The 23,191-nt window shown below is 47.4% G+C and overlaps 1 protein-coding gene and 1 non-coding gene across 2 annotated transcripts; one reads left to right on the forward strand and one right to left on the reverse strand.

The window, feature by feature from the left end:
• Nucleotides 1-10: 10 nt before the first annotated feature.
• MANEAL (mannosidase endo-alpha like) lies at nt 11-8,246 on the reverse strand. The gene is made up of 4 exons (XM_052636562.1): nt 7,703-8,246; nt 6,388-6,497; nt 3,970-4,046; nt 11-2,395 (listed from the first exon to the last, which is right to left on the reverse strand). The coding sequence occupies exons 1-4, from the start codon at nt 8,244-8,246 to the stop codon at nt 1,759-1,761; spliced, it is 1,368 nt and encodes a 455-aa protein (XP_052492522.1). The 3' UTR covers nt 11-1,758.
• Nucleotides 8,247-22,784: 14,538 nt separating this feature from the next.
• On the forward strand, nt 22,785-22,887 carry LOC128045844 (U6 spliceosomal RNA). The gene has a single exon (XR_008199178.1). It is a non-coding gene; the product is annotated as a U6 spliceosomal RNA (small nuclear RNA).
• Nucleotides 22,888-23,191: the final 304 nt, after the last annotated feature.

A 23,191-nucleotide genomic window follows, 5' to 3' on the forward strand; every position in this document is an offset into this window, starting at 1 on the left:
GTTGGGCATTTGAACTTTGTTTTTTCTTTAATAGAAAAGAATGCTATTAAACATCTTTGTAAATGTTTTATTTTTCTTCTTTTGAATTATTTCCTTGGTGTAGGATTACTGGGTCCAAGTATATGGACATTTTTATGGCTCTTGATACAGGTTAGCCTTCAAAAGAACTGAATCAAGTTGCATTACCATCAGCAGTGTGTGAGAATTACTGCCCCTTCCCCCCGGTCTGACTGTACTCTTAGTGTTTTTAAAAATGTGTATGTGTGAGATGAAGCCTCATTGTCACTCCCTTGTAAATTACTCCAGGTCACCATCCAGCCCTTTTCACCTGTCCCTGCCTGCCTTGGTTTCTTTCCCCAACTGAATCACAGCAAAGTGACCAGGCCTGCCCCAATGCCCATCCATTGGTGGGGTTTAGTACCTGTTACTAAACAGGTACTGGGGAATCCTTGTGGTGACCAGTAGGGCCCGCTTCCTCCCCTCCCCCCTCATATCCCAGTTCTCAGAATTAGGATTCAGTCTTAAGTCCATAAACTCAATCCAGTGGTTTCGAATGCATGTTTTCAAGTAGATCTTAAGAATCTTGCCAAGAGGGTATCCCAGGGCCTGCTTTGAGGATCCCTGCAATTAGCATATTAGTTTGTAAATAAGCCTTGGTTTGCTAAATATTCCCTCTAGAAGTCCTGTTGAAACTACTAATTTCTTAAGCAAACTCGGCTTTTCCATTGTGTTAATGTGGTAGCCAGCCCATCCCACTTGTCAGTTCATCACAGAATCTGACTGAGGGGTCAGAGTGTGTTAACCTGAAGGGAGCAAAAGGAAAGCTGGCTGGAGGATAGGAACAACACGTCATATTTAATACAAATCACAGTAGCACTGAAAACGGCTCTAGTGAGTGGGCCTCATTCAATTCAGGCAGCTAATGCGGAGGGGGGGTGTCCTAGTCCTCTCCTGGAGCTAAATACTCATCTAGGAAAGTGAAAGCTCTGGAGCACAGAGGTGTTTTCTTCGAGGAAAATGAAGTGAACTCCCAGCAGTGGGCAAAGTTGAAAAAAGGAAAAACTCATAGCTGTGCTTAGGCACTAGCTACAAGGCCACACCAAATAAGGAATAAGGAAAGCTGGCTCCTGCAAGTTTAGGAAGACAGGAACCATTCCTGGTCAGGTTTTCCCCCAGCAGCTGGCACGTGGTAAGGTGCTTGCCAAGGGTGTGTTGAATAAATGTGTGAATGCTCAGGATTATATCCTGATAATCAGGTCTGGGAATCTACTGGGAAGAGCTTAAACCGAGAATTTTCCCTTTTATAAAGTCTTAAGTATGGTTTCTTAACTTGGGGAAGACAGCCGATGAGGGAGGGAGGCCTGGGGAGGATGCAGGCCGGCAGAAGCAGGTGCTTGCTGGCCCAGAGCCCTGACACCCTTCTACGAGCAGTGACTTGGTGACTCCACAACACCAACCAGCTGAGTTCCAAGCTAGAAGGAATTGTTTAAAGTTTCCAACTGACGACGTGGAGCTCCCTGGGGCTAAGTGCAGTCCCCTGCCAGCCCCTGGGGTTCCCACTCTGGAACACCCCCCACTTTTCCCATCCCTGCAGGACACCCACCTAGCTCTGTTCCCCATGGGCCCTGACTTGATGGGCCCAGAAGCACCTAGCTGCTGACTCGGGAGCAAGTGCCTATAACCTCAGCCGAGCCCCATGTGGTGCCCTCTTCCAGAGAGGCTGGGATTCAGCTCCTCCCACCCTGGCTTCAAGGCGCCTCACATCAGCCACTGCTCCTTCTCTTTGATGAAGTGCTCCGCCCAGCGGCGCGTCAGCTGCAGGTACAGGCTGGGCTGATGAGGCAGGTAGTCCAAATACAGCCGAGTCGGCGTCTTCTTGGGAATGGCCTTCTCAATCTGGGTGCCCTCATGCCACTCGTTGAAAGAGGTGATAGAGACAATCTCAGGCCTCACAGTCAGGGCTGCCTGCAGGGCCGTCTCATAGTACTTGCCATTGACTCTGTTCCGCGTATTGTGGTTGTTCCAAGGCCTGATGCTGGTGTCAATGTAGCCAGGCCCCACGCTGGGAATGAACATGAGGTTGTTGGCATCGCAAAAGTTCTTCACAGCTTTCCAGTTCTGATGGGAGGAGCCGAAGGAGAAACCGTTGGAGGCGAAGTAGGTGTACATGCCATCAAATCCAGCAGCCAGGATGTCATGGGTGTGGCCCTCCTCCACCAGCAGTGCTATGAAGACCCCATCATAGGGGGTGTTGCGGATTGAGTGGGGCCCGTTTGGCGTCAGGAGGTGGGCCCAAGCCTCAGGGGACGTCAGGTAGGAGTCGTAGATATAAAAGAGCGGGAGGCTCTTACCCATGCTGTTCTTGTAGCGGTAAAACGCGCCATGGGAGCCATACCTGAAGAGCAGAAGAAGGAAAGGCTGAGGCAGCAGCCTAAGAGGAAAGGAGCCCACACACCCAGAAGACTGGCCACAGATGAGAACTTTCCTGATGCCCAAGCACAATTTTGGATCCAGCTGGACTCCACAGTTGGACTCGTCATGCCTCTAAGCAAGAACCCAGTTCTCCCCCCTCCCCCCAGCTTTCTCATTCCTCTATTGAAGCCTCACTTCCCTGTCCCAGGACTTCCCTGGTAGCTCAGACAGTAAAGAATCTGCCTGCAATGTGGGAAACCCAGGTTTGATCCCTGGGCCGGGAAGATCCCCTGGAGAAGGGAATGGCAACCCATTCCAGTATTCTTGCCTAGAGAATTCTGTGGACGGAGGAGCCTGGCAGGCTACAGTCCATGGGGGTTGCCAAGAGTCTGAGTGAATAACACAACAAATTACAACCATTTATCCCTGCCCCAAGCCAAGCATCCACCATCTTCCATCTGGACTATATGGACAGCCACGTAACTGGTCTCCAGGCTCCTACTTCCATCTCCCTATAATCCAGCCTCTTATTTATTTTTTGGCTGTGCTTAATCCAGTCTCTTTTTAAAGTGTGAATCAGATCTCACTGCTTACTGAGACCACCAAAGCCCCACCCACTTGATCTGGCCTGCCCACCTCCATTCCTGCTATGACCCCATCTATCTACATTCCAGCTATACTGGCTGCTGTCAAAGTTGTCCCATCAAATGGCCTTTGCATCTGACAGCCCTCTTCGTGGGGTTTTCTGTCTGTCCCAGATCTCTGCACAGCTGACTCCTCATTTAAGTGCTGGCTCATATGTCTTAAGCTCACTTGACCACTCATTCTAAAGCCATTTCTTGAGCACATTCTTAACACACTACTCTGCTTTAGCCTGTTATTACTTTTTCACATTATGGCTCACTATTTGTTTTGTTGTCTATAACTACTGTCCGGTCCACTGTACCCCAAACACACACTAGGCTGTAGACTCTGCTAGCCCTACACATTGCTAAACACCTGGGACTTGGGACAGTGCCTGGACACTTGGAGGGCACTCGATAAATATTTTTTGAATGAATAAATGAATGATAGGCGCAAGCCATTTACAAGCCACTTTTCACATATATTAGCTTATGTAACTCTCACAAAAGGCTTCCCTGGTGGCTCCATGGTAAAGAACTCGCCTGCCAATGCAAGAGATGCAGGTTCGATCCCTGGATCAGGAAGATCCCCTGGAAAAGGAAATGGCAACCCTCCAGTATCCCTGCCTGGAGAATCCCATGAACAGGAGCCCAGCAGGCTGTGATCCATGGGTTACAAAAGAGTCAGACACGACTTAGTGACTAAACAGCTCTCAAAAGGCTCAAAGGTTAAGAGGCTTGCTTCTGATCACAAAGTGGAGACCACAGAACCAGAATTCAATCCCAGCTTGCTGTCCCCAAGCCCAGTACTGTTTCACTCTTTTTAGATGCTGGGGACACAGGCATTCTGCCCTTTTGTCCCTTGGCCTACACCTCGAAACCTATCCCTGCCCCCATTTTGATCCCCACCCAAATCCAAGCCCTGGAGCCTTACGTGTCAATAATGTACTTGATGTTGTCATGCAGAGTGATGTCATCTCGGCCCTTGTAGGGTTGGATGTGGAAGGCCACCTGCCACAGACACAAGGGACATTGGTCAGGTGAGCGTCTGTCCAGGGGCAAAACCTACAAAGCCTGTGCTCCAGCCATGGCCTGAGGAAGAGGCAGCATTCAGGAGACCTGGCAGTGGTGGGCACAATGGAAATAAAAGCAATCACTGCCCTTCAGGCCCAAAAAAGAGGAGTGAGAAGCTTCCCCACCTCCCACAGCAGAGCCTTAGGAATCATTCCAATGGGCTATTGCAAGCTAATAGATTTCAACTTAATGTGCCAGCTCCCAGTGATCAGCACTAGCTGCCTGAAACTACGGAAAGAAGTTTGATCTGGTTTGATCTTGCAGTCTAAGGGTCTCTCAAGAGTCTTCTCCAGCACCACAGTTTGAAAGCATCAATTCTTTGGCACTTAGCCTTCTTTATGGTCCGACACTCACATCTGTACATGACTATGGGAAAAATCAGCTTTGACCAGCCAGAACTTTGTCGGCAAAGTAATGTCTCTGCTTTTTAATATTCTGTCTAGGTTTGTCATGGCTTTCCTTCCAAGGAGTGAGCATCTTTTAATTTCATGGCTGCAGTCACCATCTGCAGAGATTTTGGAGCCCTAGAAAATAAAATCCATCACTGCTTTCACTTTTTCCCCTTCTATTCGTCATGAAGTGATGGGATCAGATGCCATGATCTTAGTTTTTGGATGTTGAGGTTTAAGCCAGCTTTTCACTCTTCTCTTTCACTCTCCTCAAGAGGCTCTTTAGTTCCTCTTCACTTTCTGCCATTAGAGTGATATCATCTGTATGTCTGAGGTTGTTGATATTTCTCCCAGCACACTTGATTCCAGCTTGTGATTCACCCAGCCCAGCATTTCACATGATGCACTCTGAGGTGAGGTGAGGTGAAGTTGCTCAGTCATGTCCGATTCTTTGCAACCCGTGGACTGTAGCCCACCAAGCTCCTCCATCCATGGGATTCTCCAGGCAAGAATACTGGAGTTGGTTGCCATTTCCTTCTCCAGGGGATCTTCCCGACTCAGGTATCAAACCCAGGTCTCCCGCGTTGCAGGTAGACGCTTTAACCTCTGAGCCAGCAGGGAAGCACTCTGCATGAAGTTAAATAAGCAGGGTGACAACATACAGCCTTGACGTACTCCTTTCCCAATTTTGAACCAGTCCATCGTCCCGTGTATGCTTCTAACTGTTGCTTCTTGATCTGCATACAGGTTTCTCAAGGTGACAGGTAAGGTGGTCTGGTATTCCCATCTCTTTAAGAATTTTCCAGTTTGTTGTGATCCACACAGTCAAAGGTTTTAGCATAGTCAATGAAACACAAGTAGATGTTTTTGTGGAATTCCTTGCTTTCTCCGTGATCCAATGAATGTTGGCAATTTGATCTCTGGTTCCTCTGCCTTTTCTAAATCCAGCTTGCACATCTGGAAGTTCTCGGTTCATGTGCTGCTGAAGCCTGGCTTGAAGTATTTTGAGAAATACCTTGCTAGCATGTGCTGCTGCTGTTGCTAAGTCACTTCAGTTGTGAAATGAGCATAATTGTGCGGTAGTTTGAACATTTTTTTGGTATTGCCCTTCTCTGGGATTGGAATGAAAACTGACTTTTTCCAGTCTTGTGGCCACTGCTGAGTTTTCCAAATTTGCTGGCATTTTGAGTGCAGCACTTTGACACCATTGTCTTTTAGGATCTGAATTAGCGCAGCTGGAATTCCATTACCTCCACTAGCTTTGTTTGTAGTGATGCTTCCCAAGGCCCGCTTGACTTTACCCTCCAGGCTGTCTGGCTCTCCGTGAGAGGCCACATCATCGTGATTATCTGAGTCATTAAGACTTTTTCATAGTTTTTCTGTGTTTTCTTGCCACCTTTTAAAATCTCCTCTGCTTCTGTTAGGTCCTTACCATTTCTGTCCTTTATCATGCCCATCCTTGCATGAAATGTTCTCTTGATATCTCGTTTTCTTGAAGAGATCTCTTGTCTTTCCCATTGTATCACTTTCCTCTATTTCTTTGCATTGTTCACCTAAGAAGGCTTTCTTATCTCTTCTTGCTATTCTCTGGAACTCTGCATTCAATTGAGTATATCTTTCTGTTTCTCCCTTGCCTTTCTCTTCTCTTCCAAGTGATATTTATTTAGTCTCCCATTTATCCTCTATTTATTTTTCCCAAAGTATTTTTTCCAGAACTCAAAAAATAAAGAGTGGTACAGGCAGTATTTATTAGATCCCTATCTCCCAGCATCACACTTACTATGTATATGCATACCTGGACTAATGCCAAGAGGCGCCATCCCTGTGGTGGAGGAAGGGACATCTCCAGCATGGGCTAGAGAGCATTTGACCTCTTCTTGGAGACTCACCTGGATGTTGTACTGATGGGCGGTGTCCAGAATGGCAGGCACCAGGTCATCTGAGGGTTCCCCGTTATCATCAGCCATGCCAGGTGGGTACCAGGACAGAACAAGGACGCCTGAGACACAACACAGAGGATATTTCAGAGACACACAATACCTCACAACAGAGATTTGCTTCCTCACAAACCATCTCCAACTACCAAATGGTTTCTGAATGAACCATTGACTGATGCTCCTGCCAGGTTCTTTTCTTGCAGATCAGATTCCTGAGCAGGGAGCCCTGGAGCTGTCCACGCCTGAGGTGCTGAAGCTCTATGGCTGCAGGAACCCTAATGTCCCAGGCCAGGAAGGAGCCTTAGAGCCCAGCCAGCCTTTGGCCTGCATTAGCAAGTAGTAAAACAAAGGGGGATGGGTGGACAATGCCTCATCCACCTGGAAGATAGGAATCCACAGCCCTATCTCTGGAGGAGAGGAGTATCTCTGAGGGAGAGGAGCCCTGAGTAGAGGTCATTTTACCCTTCTTGTGGAAATAACATTTGCCTCAATTGTCAACCCTCTGTCTGTCCTGAGGGACAGCCTCTGTGCTATTTGTGAATACATCCCACCGTTGTCTCTGGCATTCAGTTCCCCGCTCCTCCACACTCATTAACCGTTTCCAGAGAAATTGAAATGTACTGTAAAATCCAGCAGAATTCAGTGACAAAATCTGAAATGTCAGCTTCCCCACCCCAGCCTGCCTACAGATGGACTTCTATCCAAGCAGAGTATCTGATGAAGCCCCCAGGCCCCTTACTGCAAATAGAACAGGGTCTGTCATACATGTGCAAACTTTCCTTTCTGCTGCCAGAAAAAGTAGGAAGGGCTGAGGCTCTACCCTGTCCCTGGTGTGAAAGCAGAGGCCATCCCAGGTGCTACTGCTTTGAACTCCAGACTCCTTCCGGGCCAGAATACCCAGGGCTCACTTACCCAAACCTAGAAGCCCAACAGACATGAAGACTGCCCCCCTCTCCTCACTGTCCCTGGGACAGCCCTGAGGCAAACGCCTTCTACTGACCCTCCCAGCAGCTCCGCCCTCGGAAAGGGTCCTGGAATTGGGAAGTGGAGGTGAGGGGTGGTTGTCAGAGGTGGAGGGGTCGGAACACAAGAGATGGGGGCGGTGCCTCTTGGTGAGCATGGAATTAGAGTTCTGGAAGAGAAGGGGTAAGAAGCCAGGCTGAGTGAGGGGGACCAAAGGCCCGGTGATAGGAGCAGTGGAAGTTGGGGTGTGGGAACGAAGAAGGGCGAGGCTGGGGCCCGAGCGATGGGGGCGGGGGGAGCTCACCGATGGCGGCTTCCTTCAGCTGGGTCATGTGCTCCCGTAGCACGTCGGGGTCCCGGGAGCTGTAGGGCCCCAGTTCCGGGTAGAAGCTGGAGCCCAAGTCGTCAGGAGGGCTGTGGCGGCCGCGGGGGTAGCTGGCCGAGATCTTGGGGTCCCAGTGCGGCACCATGACGTGGTCCCAGTGAATGTAGTGGCCTTCGCGCCCGGGACTCCCGTACCACGAGTAGTAGAAGGCGTGCAGGTCCGAGTAGACGCGCAGACTCTGCCCCAGGGCTGGTTCGGCCTCCGCTGGGGCCGGCCGTGGGGAGCTGCCCGGGCCCGCGGTGCGGGGCGGCGGCGGCGGCGGCGCGGCGGGGGCGGCCGGGGCCCGGGCGGCCGGCGCGGGGGCCCCCTCCGGGTGTCGCTCAAAGGGCGCCAGCTCCAGGCCCGGGCCCAGCGCCGGGAGTCCGTCCGGAGCCTTGAGCGTGCGGAGGCCCATGAGCGTGCCAAAGGCGAAGAGCAGCACCAAGAACAGCGCGATGCAGGCGCGGCGCCGCCGCCGGGCCATGGCGGCCCCCGCGCTCCCTGCGTCCCGCCGGGCTACCTCCGCGCGCGCCGCGCCATGGCTGCCCGCCCGGCTCCCGCGCGTCGCGCAGCCGGCGCGCGTCCCAGGGAGACGGCGACGCCGAGAGCGGCGTGGGCGGCTCCCCGCCTCTCCCCCGCAGTGCGGGCGGGCCCAGCACACAGAGAATGCAGGCGGCGTAGACCAAGTGGTCGCGAGCCGCGGGGGGAGTGGACGGGGACCCAGACTGAGAGTGGCGGAGCTGAGAGATCCCGGGCCAAGGAGCCGGGGTCTGAGTCAAGCGGACAGCTCGCGGAGGATTTGTCGCCTTTCAGCGTGGGGCAGCGGTGGAGGAACCCGCTGCGGGAAAAGGACCGCTCTCCTTCCGCAGCCCAAGAGAAGGTCTGAGCGACGGCTCTGGAGGGCATGGGAGCAGAGGGCAAGGTGGGGAAGAAAGCAGTGTCTATGATAGTTCTGTCCAGTGACCTCCTTCCCCGCTGTACCCTCTTTACTGACTTCACCTTCTCTGCCTGCCTCAGAGATCTTCCTTCTTTGCCCCAGGTCCCGCGTCCTTCGGACCCCTTCTCAAACACCCCAGGCAGAATATGAATCCCGAGTTAAAGGAGCGTCGGGAAAACCCTAGGGAAAACACTGCAGACCCTGGCGAGAGCCTGGGAGAACGAGGGAGATTGTGACTTGCGCAAGGTCACACGGCCCGGGCCTTAGTCCAAGGATCAGGACTGTCTCCTTGCCAGAACGCTTGTCCACCCTGCATGCTCCCGACCCAGCTATCCCAAGCACTCTGTCCTTGGACAACCTCCTATAGTTCAGTTCAGTTCAGTTCAGTTCAGTCGCTCAGTCGTGTCCGACTCTTTGCGACCCCATGAACTGCAGCACTCCAGGCCTCCCTGTCCATCACCAACTCCCGGAGTTCACCCAAAATCATGTCCATCGAGTTGGTGATGCCATCCAGCCATCTCATCCTCTGTCATCAGCTTCTCCTCCTGCCCCCAATCCCTCCCAGCATCAGAGTCTTTTCCAATGAGTCAACTCTTCGTATGAGGTGGCCAAAGTACTGGAGTTTCAGCATCATTCCTTCCAAAGAAATCCCAGGGCTGATCTCCTTCAGAATGAATTGGTTGGATCTCCTTGCAGTCCAAGGGACTCTCAAGAGTCTTCTCCAACACCACAGTTCAAAAGCATCAATTCTTCGGCGCTCAGCTTTCTTCACAGTCCAATCAGGTGGCCCAAATATTGGAGTTTCAGTTTCAACATCAGCCCTTCCAATGAAAACTCAGAACTGATCTCATTTAGGATGGACTGGTTGGATCTCCTTGCAGTCCAAGGGACTCTCAAGAGTCTTCTCCAACACCACAGTTCAAAAGCATCAATTCTTCGGTGCTCAGCCTTCTTCACAGTCCAACTCTCACATCCATACATGACCACAGGAAAAACCATAGCCTTGACTAGACGGACCTTAGTCGGCAAAGTAATGTCTCTGCTTTTGAATATGCTATCTAGGTTGGTCATAACTTTCCTTCCAAGGAGTAAGCATCTTTTAATTTCCTGGTGGCAATCACCATCTGCAGTGATTTTGGAGCCCAAAAGAATAAAGTCTGACACTGTTTCCACTGTTTCCCCATCTATTTCCCATGAAGTGGTGGGACCAGATGCCATGATCTTTGTTTTCTGAATGTTGAGCTTTAAGCCAGCTTTTCCACTCTTCTCTTTCACTTTCGTCAAGAGGCTTTTTAGTTCCTCTTCACTTTTTGCCATAAGAGTGGTGTCATCTACATATCTGAGGTTACTGATATTTCTCCTGGCAATCTTGATTCCAGCTTGTGCTTCTTCCAGCCCAGCATTTCTCATGATGTACTCTGCATAGAAGTTAAATAAGCAGGGTGGCAATATACAGCCTTGACGGACTCCTTTTCCTATTTGGAACCAGTCCGTTGTTCCGTGTCCAGTTCTAACTGTTGCTTCCTGACCTGCATACAGGTTTCTCAAGAGGCAGGTCAGGTGGTCTGGTATTCCCATCTCTTTCAGAATTTTCCACAGTTTCTTGTGATCCACACAGTCAAAGGCTTTGGCATAGTCAATAAAGCAGAAATAGATATTTTTCTGGAACTCTCTTGCTTTTTCGATGATCCAGCAGATGTTGGCAATTTGATCTCTGGTTCCTCTGCCTTTTCTAAAACCAGCTTGAACATGAAGTTTATGGTTCACGTATTGCTGAAGCCTGACTTGGAGAATTTTAAGCATTACTTTACTAGCATGTGAGATGAGTGTAATTGTGTGGTAGTTTGAGCATTCTTTGGCATTGCCTTTCTTTTGGATTGGAATGAAAACTGACCTTTTTCAGTCATGTGGCCACTGCTGAGTTTTCCAAATTTGCTGGCATATTGAGTGCAGCACTTTCACAGCATCATCTTTCAGGATTTGAAATAGCTCAACTGGAATTCCGTCACCTCCACTACCTTTGTTCGTAGTGATGCTTTCTAAGGCCCACTTGACTTCACATTCCAGGATGTCTGGCTCTAGGTAAGTGATCACACCATTGCGATTATCTTGGTCGTGAAGATCTTTTTTGTACAGTTCTTCCGTGTATTCTTGCCACCTCTTCTTAACATCTTCTGCTTCTGTTAGGTCCATACCATTTCTGTCCTTTATTGAGCCCATCTTTGCATGAAATGTTCCCTTGGTATCTCTAATTTTCTTGGAGAGATCTCTAGTCTTTCCCATTCTGTTGTTTTCCTCTATTTCTCTGCATTGATTGTAGTGAGACCTAAATGAGATGGCTGCCATAAAGCACTTTTGCATGGCTGAACAAAATTATCACTCAACACTTGCTAGAAGTTCCTTCTGGACTCTGAGCTCCGGAGGGCAGGCCCTGGGTCACGTTCACCTTTTAAGAATCCAAGGGCTTGAAGAACAGGGTCTGCCACTCAGTTCCCAGGGTTGCTTGTGGAGTGAATACTTTGGTGTAATATTCTGTAGACAATGATAAGTTTTTCACTCAATGTTAAATCCGGACTCTGCATTATTCATTATTTCACTTATTCAGAAAAAGTTTTGTCTATGTCTGCCTCCTTCTCTGGTCCATGAAGACAGCAAATTTGTTTCATGAGCAACTATATCTAAAGTATCTAAAACAGAGCTTGGCATAGTAGTAGACACTGGATTCTTGTTTCACGAGTAAGTGAATTTTAGGAAACCCAGGAAGAAGGGGAGCAAGACTGGGAAATGTGGGTAGTTTCGGAGCCCAAGAAACTGCATTCGAGAGAATTTGTGGTAGTGTTGCTGAAAAGTTAACCAGGTGGTCTAAGACAGAAATGGAAAATTTTATTTGAGCAGAATTTGAGGACCAGAAGCTTGGAAGAGCCTCTCTGAAATCTCTGAGAACTGTTTCACCCATTAGAAATCAAGGCAGAGTTAGGCCTGTACACTAAATGATGTATTGCTGACAGTTTACATAATCCAGATCAAAGCCCCATGTGATTCCTTAGCAAGAAGGAATGCTATCCAGATGCTGGAGAAGGTGTGGAGAAAAGGGAACCCTCCTACACTGTTGGTAACACTATGGAAAACAGTGTGGAGGTTCTTTAAAAAACTAAAAAGAGTTACCATATGATCCTTCAATCCTACTTCTAGGCGTATATCTGAAGAAAACTGACTCAAAAAGATACATGCACTCCAGTGTTCATAGCAGCACTATTTCTAATAGTCAAAACCTATAATAGTCAAGCAAACTAAATGTCCATCAACAGATGAATGGATAAAGAAGATGTGGTGTATATAGACAATGGACTACTACCAAGCCATAAAAAATGATGAAATAATGCCATTTGCAGCAACATAGATACAACTCAGTTCAGTTCAGTCACTCAGTCGTGTCAGACTCTTTGCGACCCCATGAATCACAGCACGCCAGGCCTCCCTTTCCATCACCAACTCCAGGAGTCCACCCAAACTATTGAGTCGATGATGCCATCCAATCATCTCATCCTCTGTCGTCCCCTTCTCCTCCTGCCCTCAGTCTTTCCCAGCGTCAGGGTCTTTTCAAATGAGTCAGCTCTTTGCATCAGGTGGCCAAAGTATTGGGGCTTCAGCTTCAACATCAGTCCTTCCAATGAACACTTAGGACTGATCTCCTTTAGAATGGACTGGTTGGATCTCCATGTAGTCCAAGGGACTCTCAAGAGTCTTCTCCAACACCACAGTTCAAAAGCATCAATTCTTCTGTGCTCAGCTTTCTTCATAGTCCAACTTTCACATCCATACATGACTACTGGAAAAACCATAGCCTTGACTAGACGGACCTTTGTTGACAAAGTAATGTCTCTGCTTTTTAATATGCTGTCTAAGTTAGTCATAACTTTCCTTCCAAGGAGTGAGTGTTTTTTAATTTCATTGCTGCAATCGCCATCTGCAGTGATTTTGGAGCCCAGAAAAATCAAGCCAGCCACTGTTTCCACTGTTTCCCCATCTATCTGCCATGAAGTGATGGGACCGGATGCTATGATCTTAGTTTTCTGAATGTTGAGCTTTTAGCCAACTTTTTCACTCTCCTCTTTCACTTTCTTCAAGAGGTTCTTTAGTTCTTCACTTTCTGCCATAAGGGTGGTATCATCTGCATATCTGAGGTCACTGATATTTCTCCTGGCAATCTTGATTCCAGCTTGTGGTTCCTTGTGCTTCCTCTAGTCCAGCATTTCTCATGATGTACTCTGCATAGAAGTTAAATAAGCAGGGTGACAATATACAGCCTTGACGGACTCTTTTTCCTATTTGGAACAAGTCTGTTGTTCCATGTCCAGTGCTAACTGTTGCTTCCTGACCTGCATACAGATTTTTCAAGAGGCAGGTCAGGTGGTCTGGTATTCCCATCTCTTTCAGAATTTTCCACAGTTTCTTGTGATCCACACAGTCAAAGGCTTTGGCATAGTCAATAAAGCAGAAATAGATGTTTTTCTGGAACTCTCTTGCTTTTTCCATGATCCAGCGGATGTTGGCAATTTGATCTCTGGTTCCTCTGCCTTTTCTAAAACCAGCTTGAACATGAAGTTCATGGTTCACGTATTGCTGAAGCCTGACTTGGAGAATTTTAAGCATTACTTTACTAGCATGTGAGATGAGTGTAATTGTGCAGTAGTTTGAACATTCTTTGGCATTGCCTTTCTTTTGGATTGGAATGAAAACTGACCTTTTTCAGTCCTGTGGCCACTGCTGAGTGCTCTATACAGTCAGCAAAACAAGACCGGGAGCTGACTGTGGCTTGGATCATCAACTCCTTGTTGCCAAATTCAGACTGAAATTGAAGAAAGTGGAGAAAGCCACTCAGGTATGGCCTAAATCAAATCCCTTATGACCGTACAGTGGAAGTGAGAATTAGATTTAACATGCTAGATCTGATAGACAGAGTGCCTGATGAACTATGGATGGAGGTTCGTGACATTGTACAGGAGACAGGAATCAAGACCATCCCCATGGAAAAGAAATGCAAAAAAGCAAAATGGCTGTCTGGGGAGGCCTTACAAATAGATACAACTAGAGATTATCATATTGGAGAAGGAAATGGCAACCCACTCCAGTGTTCTTGCCTGGAGAATCCCAGGGACGGGGGAGCCTGGTGGGCTGCCGTCTATGGGGTCGCACAGAGTCGGACACGACTGAAGCGACTCAGCAGCAGAGATGATCATACTAAGTGAGGTAAGTCAGGAAGAGAAAGAGAAATATCATATGATATAACTTACATGCAGAATCTAAAATACGACACAAAGGAGCCTACCTATGAAGCAGAAACGGAATGAGGGACATAAACTGGTGGTTGCCAAGGGAGAGGAGGGTGGGAGAGGGCTGGGCTGGGACTTTGAGATTAGGGGATGCAAACTGGTATATAAAGGATGGATAAGCAACAAGGTCCTATTGTGTAGCATAGGAGCTGTATTCAATATCCAGTAGTAAACCATAATGGAAAAGGATATGAAATAGAATGTGTATCTATGTATACTTTGCTGTACAGAATATGCGCCTATGAGTCATTTTGCTGTACAGCAGTAATTAACACATTATCATTCAACTAAATGTCAATAAAAAATAAATTTAAAAAAAGAGAAAAAACGCTGTGAATCAAGTAGAATTTTAATTTCAGCTCCAATAGCAAACATCTGAATCAAACTGACCTACCCAGTGTGGAAATATACCATCTCACAATGCAGGAAATCCAATAGGAGAGCAGAGTGGGCAGATGCTCTGGTTCAACAATGTCACCAGGGGCCTGAGAGGCTTTTATCTCACTGCTCTGCTGTCCCCATCATTGACTTCATACCAAAACTAGCTCCACTCAAAACACAGAATGATGGCCACAGACAGCTGAGGCTGCATGCTTCCTTTTGCCATTCAACCAAAAACAGTAAAACTGATTTCTCTTTCCCAGCAGTCCAAAGCAGCATTAGTGGTATAGCGGTGAGCAAAGCTGCCTTCCAGAAGTCCTAAGCAAGCATGTCCTTGAATTACATTGATCTAATATGATTTGGGCCTGTTCGACCCAAACAGATTTTTGCCATGGGGGAATGGAATAACCATGACTGGATTAGGTAAAATTTGGGGAGTTAATTAAATGTTGGGGAGAAGACCATAATGTCTTTTGGACATTAGATGGAATTAGATAACTAATGGAATTCGATGACTTTGGAAATGAGTAAGAGGAAAAGAATAAGGATGAGACTCTCAGGAATACCAGCATATAAGGGCTGGGCACAGGAAAGAACACATGAAGTAAGCTGAGCAAGAATCATTAAAGAGGAGGAGGATTGGGAATGGGCAGTGGCTTTAGATAACCAGTGGGGAGGTTCCCCAGCTGTCAATCATTTCACTGTTTCTGGGACTGCCCTGCAATGCAATAGTGGTCCCCAATGGCCGTACCTGGAGTCCTTGACACTGCCACCCATCCATAATGGCTTGACCCAAGACCGGAACTCTGACCCAAGATGAACGGACATACACCTTGTTTCCCATTTGACCAATCAAAAACACTGACCCAAGGGTCCTCGATTACAATCCTTCTTTGGAATTTTTCTCTCTGGTGCTGAGGATAGATTCAGTCTTTCTCTCAAAAGGTAATGCTATTAAAAGAGAAGAAACAAGGAACAGAGGAGAACTTAGTGGTATGGCTTTCCTGATTTGTTTTCCTTGAGGCCTGGTTTCAGTGTGAGACACTGAAATAGTCTAATAAGTTATCTTTTGATTCTAAGCAAGATGAGCTCACGGAGCAGACTTTACTGGTTGCCCATATTAACCTAAAACAGTGAAACAGCCAGTTGTTTCGTCTGAAATATAGGTTTCTTCAGGAGCAGCAATGAATTGCAATTTGGGACAAGCAAGTGTTTGGAGAACCACATGCAAGTCCTGGTAAACAAAGGAAAGGAAACCATAGGGAAGGGAGAGTTGGGAGGGGCCCCTATAAACAAAACCTTGTGGCTCAGCTGGTAAAGAATCTGCCTGGAGTGTGGGAGACCTGGGTTGGGAAGATCCCCTGGAGAAGGGAAAGGCTACCCACTCCAGTATTCTGGCCTGGAGAATTCCATGGACTGTATAGGCCATGAAAGACTCGGACACGACTAAGTGACTTTCACTTCCACTACAAACAAAAAATCTGCTGGAGGAAACTGGGAGTTTGAACTATAGTGGCTTTTCAGTGGCTTAGTTGTGCCAGTCTCTTACTGGCTGAGTTGTTGCCAGGCAAAGAGAAAATCTGTATTTCTGCTGAAATAGGAGGGAAGAGGACAGGGCAAATCTTTAAAAGAATGACAGCTGTCAGTCAGTTCAGTCGCTCAGTTGTGTCCAACTCTTTGCAACCCCATGGACTGCAGCACGCCAGGCTTCCCTGTCCATCACCAACTCCCAGAACTTGCTCAGACTCATGTCTATCGAGTCAATGATGCCATCCAACCATCTCATCCTCTGTTGTCCCCTTCTCCTCCTGCCTTCAATCTTTCCCAGCATCAGGGTCTTTTCAAATAAGTCAGATCTTCGCATTAGGTGGCCAAAGTATTGGGGCTTCAGCTCCCACATCAGTTCTTCCAGTGAATATTCAGGACTAATTTCCTTTAGGATGGACTGGTTGGTTCTCCTTCCAGTCCAAGGGACTCTCAAGAGTCTTCTCCAACACCACAGTTCAAAAGCATCAATTCTTTGGCACTCAGCTTTCTTTATACTCCAACTCTCACATCCATACACGACCACTGGAAAAACCATAGCCTTGACTAGATGGACCTGTGTTGACAAAGTAATGTCTCTACTTTTTAATATGCTGTCTAGGTTGGTCATAAGTGTCCTTCCAAGGAGTAAGCATCTTTTAATTTCATGGCTGCAGTCACGATCTGCAGTGATTTTGGAGCCCCCAAAATAAAGTCTGTCACTGTTTCCATTGTTTCCCCATCTATTTGCATGAAGTGATGGAACTAGATGCCATGATCTTAGTGTTCTGAATGTTGAGTTTTAAGCCAGCTTTTTCACTCTTCTCTTTCACTTTCATCAACAGGCTCTTTAGTTCCTCTTTGCTTTCTGCCATTAGGAAATAGCTGTCGGACATTATATAAACTGGTTTGAACCAACTAGGTCTAAGATGGCGGAAGATTTGACTTCCAAATGGAACTTGAGCCTCATTATAATACATTAGCATGAAAATATAATAGTAGGATAAATGGTACACCCACCAGCAATGTGACAGTTCAGAGCTAACTATAAAAGCCCCAAAAGTGGGCAATGGCCCTATTACTAGAAATCCCTACCCCTTCCCAGAAATAGTTGGAATAATCCTCCCACTCATTAGCTATGAAATTACCCAGCCCATAAAAGCTAACCACCCCATATTTGGGGGCCTCTCACCTTTCAAAATGGCCTATACTCTGTAGAGTGTGTTTCTCTCTAAATAGATCCACTATTTACCTATCACTTTTGTCTCTTGATGAATTCTTTCTGTAATGAGACATCAAGAACTTAAGCTTTATTAACTCCTGAGACCAGGTTTGTGATCTCAATTAAAAGACGATGAGGGGCTTCCCTGGTGGCTCAGTGGTAAAGAATCCATCTGCCCATGCAGGAGACATGGGTTCGATCCCTGATTCAGGAAGATGCTGTGTGCTGAGGAACAACTAAGCCCATGTGCCACAACTGCTGAGCCCAAGAGCCACAGCTCCTGCGCCTACATGCTGCAGAGACCGAAGCCTGCATGCCCGGCGCCTGTGCTCACAAGAGAAGCCACCACAATGAGAAGCCCCTGGACCGCAACAAAGAGTAACCCCCGCTCGCCACAGCTAGAGAAAAGCCTGTGCAGCAACAAAGACCCAGCACAGCCAAAAAAACGTTTAATTAAATCAATAAAAACAGTGGGTTCTAGTCGGTTTTGAGTCCTGGCCCACTGTCGCGGTGGCACGCTTTCACTCCTGCTGGCAGTATAATGAAGCAGCTTCACCTCGTGTTGGAGAAGCTCGGCGCCTTCTCTTCCTGCGGGGGTCTGTGCTGATGGAGAATGGCACACGCAGGAGAGCTCCACCTTTGCGTCTTCTGACTCCACTTTACTTAGGCTTCCTTTTACTAACTTTTACACCTGTCGATCTCAAGCAGAGACTGAAAAAGGGACTTGGGAGCAGGGAGGTCTTTGGGAGGAGATTCTCGGAAGCAAGTGTGAGGAACTGAGGAGAATGAGACAGGAAAGAAAGAAAAGCCGGTCTAATGAGGTATTATGGAAGTTGCTGCTGACACCAAGCAGGACCCTGTGGGGCTCCTGGGCACAAAAGCCTCTGTGTTCTCCGTTTCTTCTTTGGAGGAAATAGGCTTCATTCAGCCTCCATGACCTTCCCTGAGTTCCAGAGGACAGGTTCAAATGGTTGCTAATCAGGGAAGGGAGGGGATGCAGAGAAAAAGGAGGAAGAATCAAGAAACAATAGTGCAATTATACTCCAACTAAAAAAAAATTGATCTGCACATTTAATGCAATAAAAAACAATTATGCAGCCATGGGACAGGATCCTGGTGCCCCCCCCAAGGGATACACATAATAATATCTTTGAGCCGTTTTGCAGATACTGAATCCCCCACCATGTGAAAGAAGTTAACTGTATGCAGCCCACAAGCACGCAGACCCTAAACCAGTTGGAACCAGAATGTTGAAAATGCTAACTTCCAGTTACCTCACCACTAACCAATCAATCAGAAGAATGTCCGCGAGCTGATCATGCCCTCCCTCTTGAACCATTATGGTAAAACTTTTCTGAAGGCAATGGCAACCCACTCTAGTACTCTTGCCTGGAAAATCCCATGGACGGAGGAGCCTGGTGGGCTGCAGTCCATGGGGTTGCTAAGAGTCAGACACGACTGAGAATCTTCACTTTCCCTTTTCACTTTCACGCATTGGAGAAGGAAATGGCAAAGCACTCCGGTGTTCTTGCCTGGAGAATCCTAGTGACGGGGGTGTCTCGTAGGCTGCCGTCTATGGGGTCGCACAGAGTTGGACACGACTGAAGCGACTTAGCAGTAGCAGCAGCAGCTACCCTGTCCAGGTTGGGCTGCACAGCTTTGAGGGCATTACCCCACTGAGGCCACTTTGCCTGACAAAGCTGTAAAGCTATTCTTTTCTACTTTACCCAAAACTCTGTCTCTGAGATTCAATTTGGTGCCGGTATTCAGAGGCAGGGTTTCAGCATCACCGCTGTAGATAACGGGGGCTTGGTTCTACCAGGACCACTGAAAAGTGTACAAATACCACCCAGAATTAAGAAGATCAAGACTAAACCAGTAATCTACAGCCCCCCTCCATCTGCTGGTCGAGCACTTCCTCACATTTCTGGTCTCCTTTGCGACAAGTAGACTCCGTGATATCAGAGGAGGTCCTAAGGCTGGCCTTAGGACAGAAAGATGTATTGTTATCTTTGAAGTGGGGTGTTGCCAATGAGAAGTAAATTTAAGCTGCAGAGAACTATCTACCCTGACTGTGCTGTTATAACAAATTGCCACAAATGGCAGCTTAACCGGAGAAGGCAATGGCACCCCCACTCCAGTACTCTTGCCTGGAGAATCCCATGGACGGAGGAGCCTGGTAGGCTGCAGTCTATGGGATCGAGAAGAGTCGGACACGACTGAGCGACTTCACTTTCACTTTTCACTTTCATGCATTGGAGAAGGAAATGGCAACCCTCTCCAGTGTTCTTGCCTGGAGAATCCCAGGGACGGGGGAGCCTGGTGGGCTGCCATCTATGGGGTCGCACAGAGTTGGACACAACTGAAGCAACTTAGCAGCAGCAGCAGCATCTGTAGCAGCTTAACTGCAAAAAAATATATTATCTTACAGGTCTTGGAAGTAAAAATTCTGAGCACAGTGTGGCTCAGCTGGTTCCCTGCCTACAAGTCACACAAGACCAAAACCAAAGTGTTGATAGGACCAGGTTCCCTTGTGGAAGCATTGAGAATGAATCCATACCCCAGATTTTTGGCAGAATTCAAGTTTTATGCAGTTGTAGAACTGAAGTCCCTCCTGTTTTCTCTTTAACTGTCGGTGGGGGATCTTTCTCACCTAGAGGCTCCCTGCATATCTTGGCTAGTGACCCCTTCCTCCATCTTCAAGCCAGCAACATCAGGTCCAGCTTGTCTCACCCTTAGAATCTCTCAGACCTCCTCTTCTGCTTCATCTCACCTACCTTCCCCTTTTTATACTTTTAAGAGTTCATTTGATACATTAGGCCCGATTGGATACTCCAGGATGATTTCCCATTTTATCGTTGCTGTGGGCTGTGTTTAGTTGCTCTGCTGCTACTGCTAAGTCACTTCAGTCTTGTCTGACTCTGTGCGACCCCATAAAAGGCAGCCCACCAGGCTCCTCCCTCCCTGGGATTCTCCAGGCAAGGATACTGGAGTGGGTTGCCATTTCCTTCTCCAATGCATGCATGCATGTTAAGCCACTTCAGTTGTGTCCTACTCTATGCTACCCCATGGACAGCAGCCCACCAGGCTCCTCTGTCCACAGAATTCTCTAGGCAACGATACTGGAGTGGGTTGCCATTTAGTCACTCAGTTGTGTCCAACTCTTTGCAACCTGCCAGGCTCCTCTGTCCATGGAATTCCCCAGGCAAGAATACCAGAGTGGGTAGCCATTCCCCTCTCCAGGGGATCTTCCAGATCCCGGAATTGAACCTGTGTCTCTTACATCTCCTGCATTGGCAAGCAGGGTCTTTACCACTACTGTCACCTGGGAAGTCTGCAATTAAGAAGATAAATAGCTAACTACAGCTTAAAGTAGTGCTTCACAAACTTTAATGAGTATATCAGTCCCTTGAGGATTCTTTTAAAATGTAGATTCTGATTCAATAAAGGGCTTCCCTAGTGGCTCATAAGGAGAAGGCGATGGCATCTCACTCCAGTACTCTTGCCTGGAGAATCCCATGGTGGAGGAGCATGGTAGGCTGCAGTCCAAGGGGTCACGAAGAGTCAGACATGACTGAGCGACTTCACTTTCACTTTTCACTTTCATGCATTGGAGAAGGAAATGGCAACCCACTCCAGTGTTCTTGCCTGGAGAATCCCAGGGACGGGGGTGCCTCGTAGGCTGCCGTCTATGGGGTTGCACAGAGTCAGACACGACTGAAGTGACTTAGCAGCAGCAGCAGCAGTGACTCATATGGTTAAAGGTCTTCCTGCAGTGTAGGAGACCCAGGTTTGATCCCTGGGTCGGGAATATGCCCTGGAGAAAGAAATGGCAACCCACTCCAGTGTTTTTGCCTGGAAAATCCCATGGATGGAGCAGCCTGGCAAGCTACAGTCCATGGGGTTGCAAAGCGCTGGATTTAATAAGTCAAGGGCGAGGCTCAAGATTCTGCATTTCTAGTAAGATCTCAGATAATGCTGATTCTGATGGTCTCCGACCCCATTTGGGGACTTAAAATATTGTGGGCTTTTTTACTCCACTTTTTGAGGAGTCTTTAGGTTAGGCTAGCTTTAGGGATGGTTAATCCAGTAGTGCAAAGACCTTAGGGCATCAGATCATGTCTGAGGTTTCTTTGGCCTTCCTCTCATGGTTGAAAAGAGAAGGAAACAGTTCTAGGCATCACATGCCCATGTGACAGTCCTCAGATGCAGAGAAGAAAATGGCTGTCTTGGAACCCTCTTTTTTATTCTTTAAGTTTTAAATTTTATTTATTTTTATATATGTTTGGCTGTGCACGGGCCTTCTCTAGTTACAGTAAGCAAGGGCTGCTCTTCCTTGTGATATGTGGGCTTCTCACTGCAGTGGCCTCTCTCGTTGCAGAGCATAGGCTCTAGGTGTGTGGGCTTGTCACTGGGGTACCTGGGTTTAGTTGCCCCATGGCATGGAATCTTCCTGGACCAGGGCTTGGACCCATGTCCTCTGCAGTGGCAGGTGGATTGTTAACCACCAGATGCCAGGGAAGTCCCTGTAAACCTTTTAAGAGTAAAAGAAACTCTTTAAGAAGCTCCCAGTCAGTGTCCCATCAGTTTCTATTGGCCAGAATTGTGCCATAGGCTCACGCCTAAGCTGATCCCTTGCCAAGGCCATTATAGAAGTGTGAACAAAATCAGAAAGAAGGGAGGAAATAGGGCTGGCTAAACAGCCAAGACTATCTCCCACAAGTGCCCCGAGTCTACTCTCTCCTTCTTCCTCACAGAACTTAGACTGTGTTGAGAGAACCATGAAACTGAGCCTTGGCGACCTGATGGGACTGTAGTCTGCCAGGCTCCATTGTCCATGGGATTCTCCAGGCAAGAATACTGGAGTGGGGTGTCATTTCCCTCTCCAGGGGATCATCCTGACCCAGGGATTGAACCCAAGTCTCCTGCACTGCAGGCAGATTCTTTACCATCTGAACCACCAGGGAAGCCCTGCTTCCCCACTGCAGTAAGAGATGGCAGATTTACTCCGTGGAAGAGGAGCGAGAAAGCCTCTAAATTCAGGGGCACCAAGCAGCAGCAAAGGTAGGGATGAGTTGCCACATTGAAATCCAGGGGAATGAGTAAAAATATGTAAATAAATATAGGAAGACCAGCCCCTAGAACACTTCTTCTAAGAAGAAGTCCAAATGACTCTTCTCTGGAGAAAAAGAAAGAACCTTGAGAAAAATTCTACATCTACATACCTGATCAACCCAGAATGGAATGCATGAGTCAGCAAACCTGTCCCTCATTTCAGGTCTTTAATTAGCTTCTTAGTGCCTCACCCTAAACAAGAATAAGCAGCCAAGATTCCCAGACATTGAGTGAAAGCCTCTCGTACGAAAGGCAGAGATTAAAAAAGTAAGCAAATGCACAAAAAAAAGTAAGAAAAGGGGAGGAGAATGAAAGAGAGAGGGGGCAAGAACAAGTAGATTGGAGGAATCAGAAATAATTCGGCTGGCCAAATAAACAGGCAAATGCCACCATCTAATACCTCAGAGATGTCTAATTCATAAAACAAGAACAGGATGGTTTCTAAAGTGGGGGTAGGGGTGGATTACATAGCAAGAAAGAATTTCAGAAAATTAAAAACAGGAGAGCTGTGCTCTCTTGGGCAGCATATACCAAAACTGGAACGGCACAGAGAAGGTTAGCATGGCCTATATGCAAGGATGACTTGCAAATTCAAGAAGTGTTCCATAGTTTTTTGATGTAAGGCAGACACCAACACAACATTATAAAGCAATTCTCCTCCAGTTAAAAATAATACATTTTAAAATAATAAAAATAAAAATCATACACTAACTGAAGGAAAAAAAATTGAACTGAAATTTAAAGTGTGAATAAAAATTTGGAAGATAAAGTCAAAAAAATCTCCCAAGAAGTAGAAAGAGAAAACAAAACAAACTTGTGGGTGGAGGTTGGAAGGAAAAATGGGAAAATTAAAGGACCAGTCCTGGAATTCTATGTCTAATACAGATTCCACAAGGAAAATATAGATAGTATTGAAA

The sequence above is a fragment of the Budorcas taxicolor genome, chromosome 3 (assembly GCF_023091745.1).
Source record: "Budorcas taxicolor isolate Tak-1 chromosome 3, Takin1.1, whole genome shotgun sequence".
Classification (NCBI taxonomy): Eukaryota; Metazoa; Chordata; class Mammalia; order Artiodactyla; family Bovidae; genus Budorcas; species Budorcas taxicolor.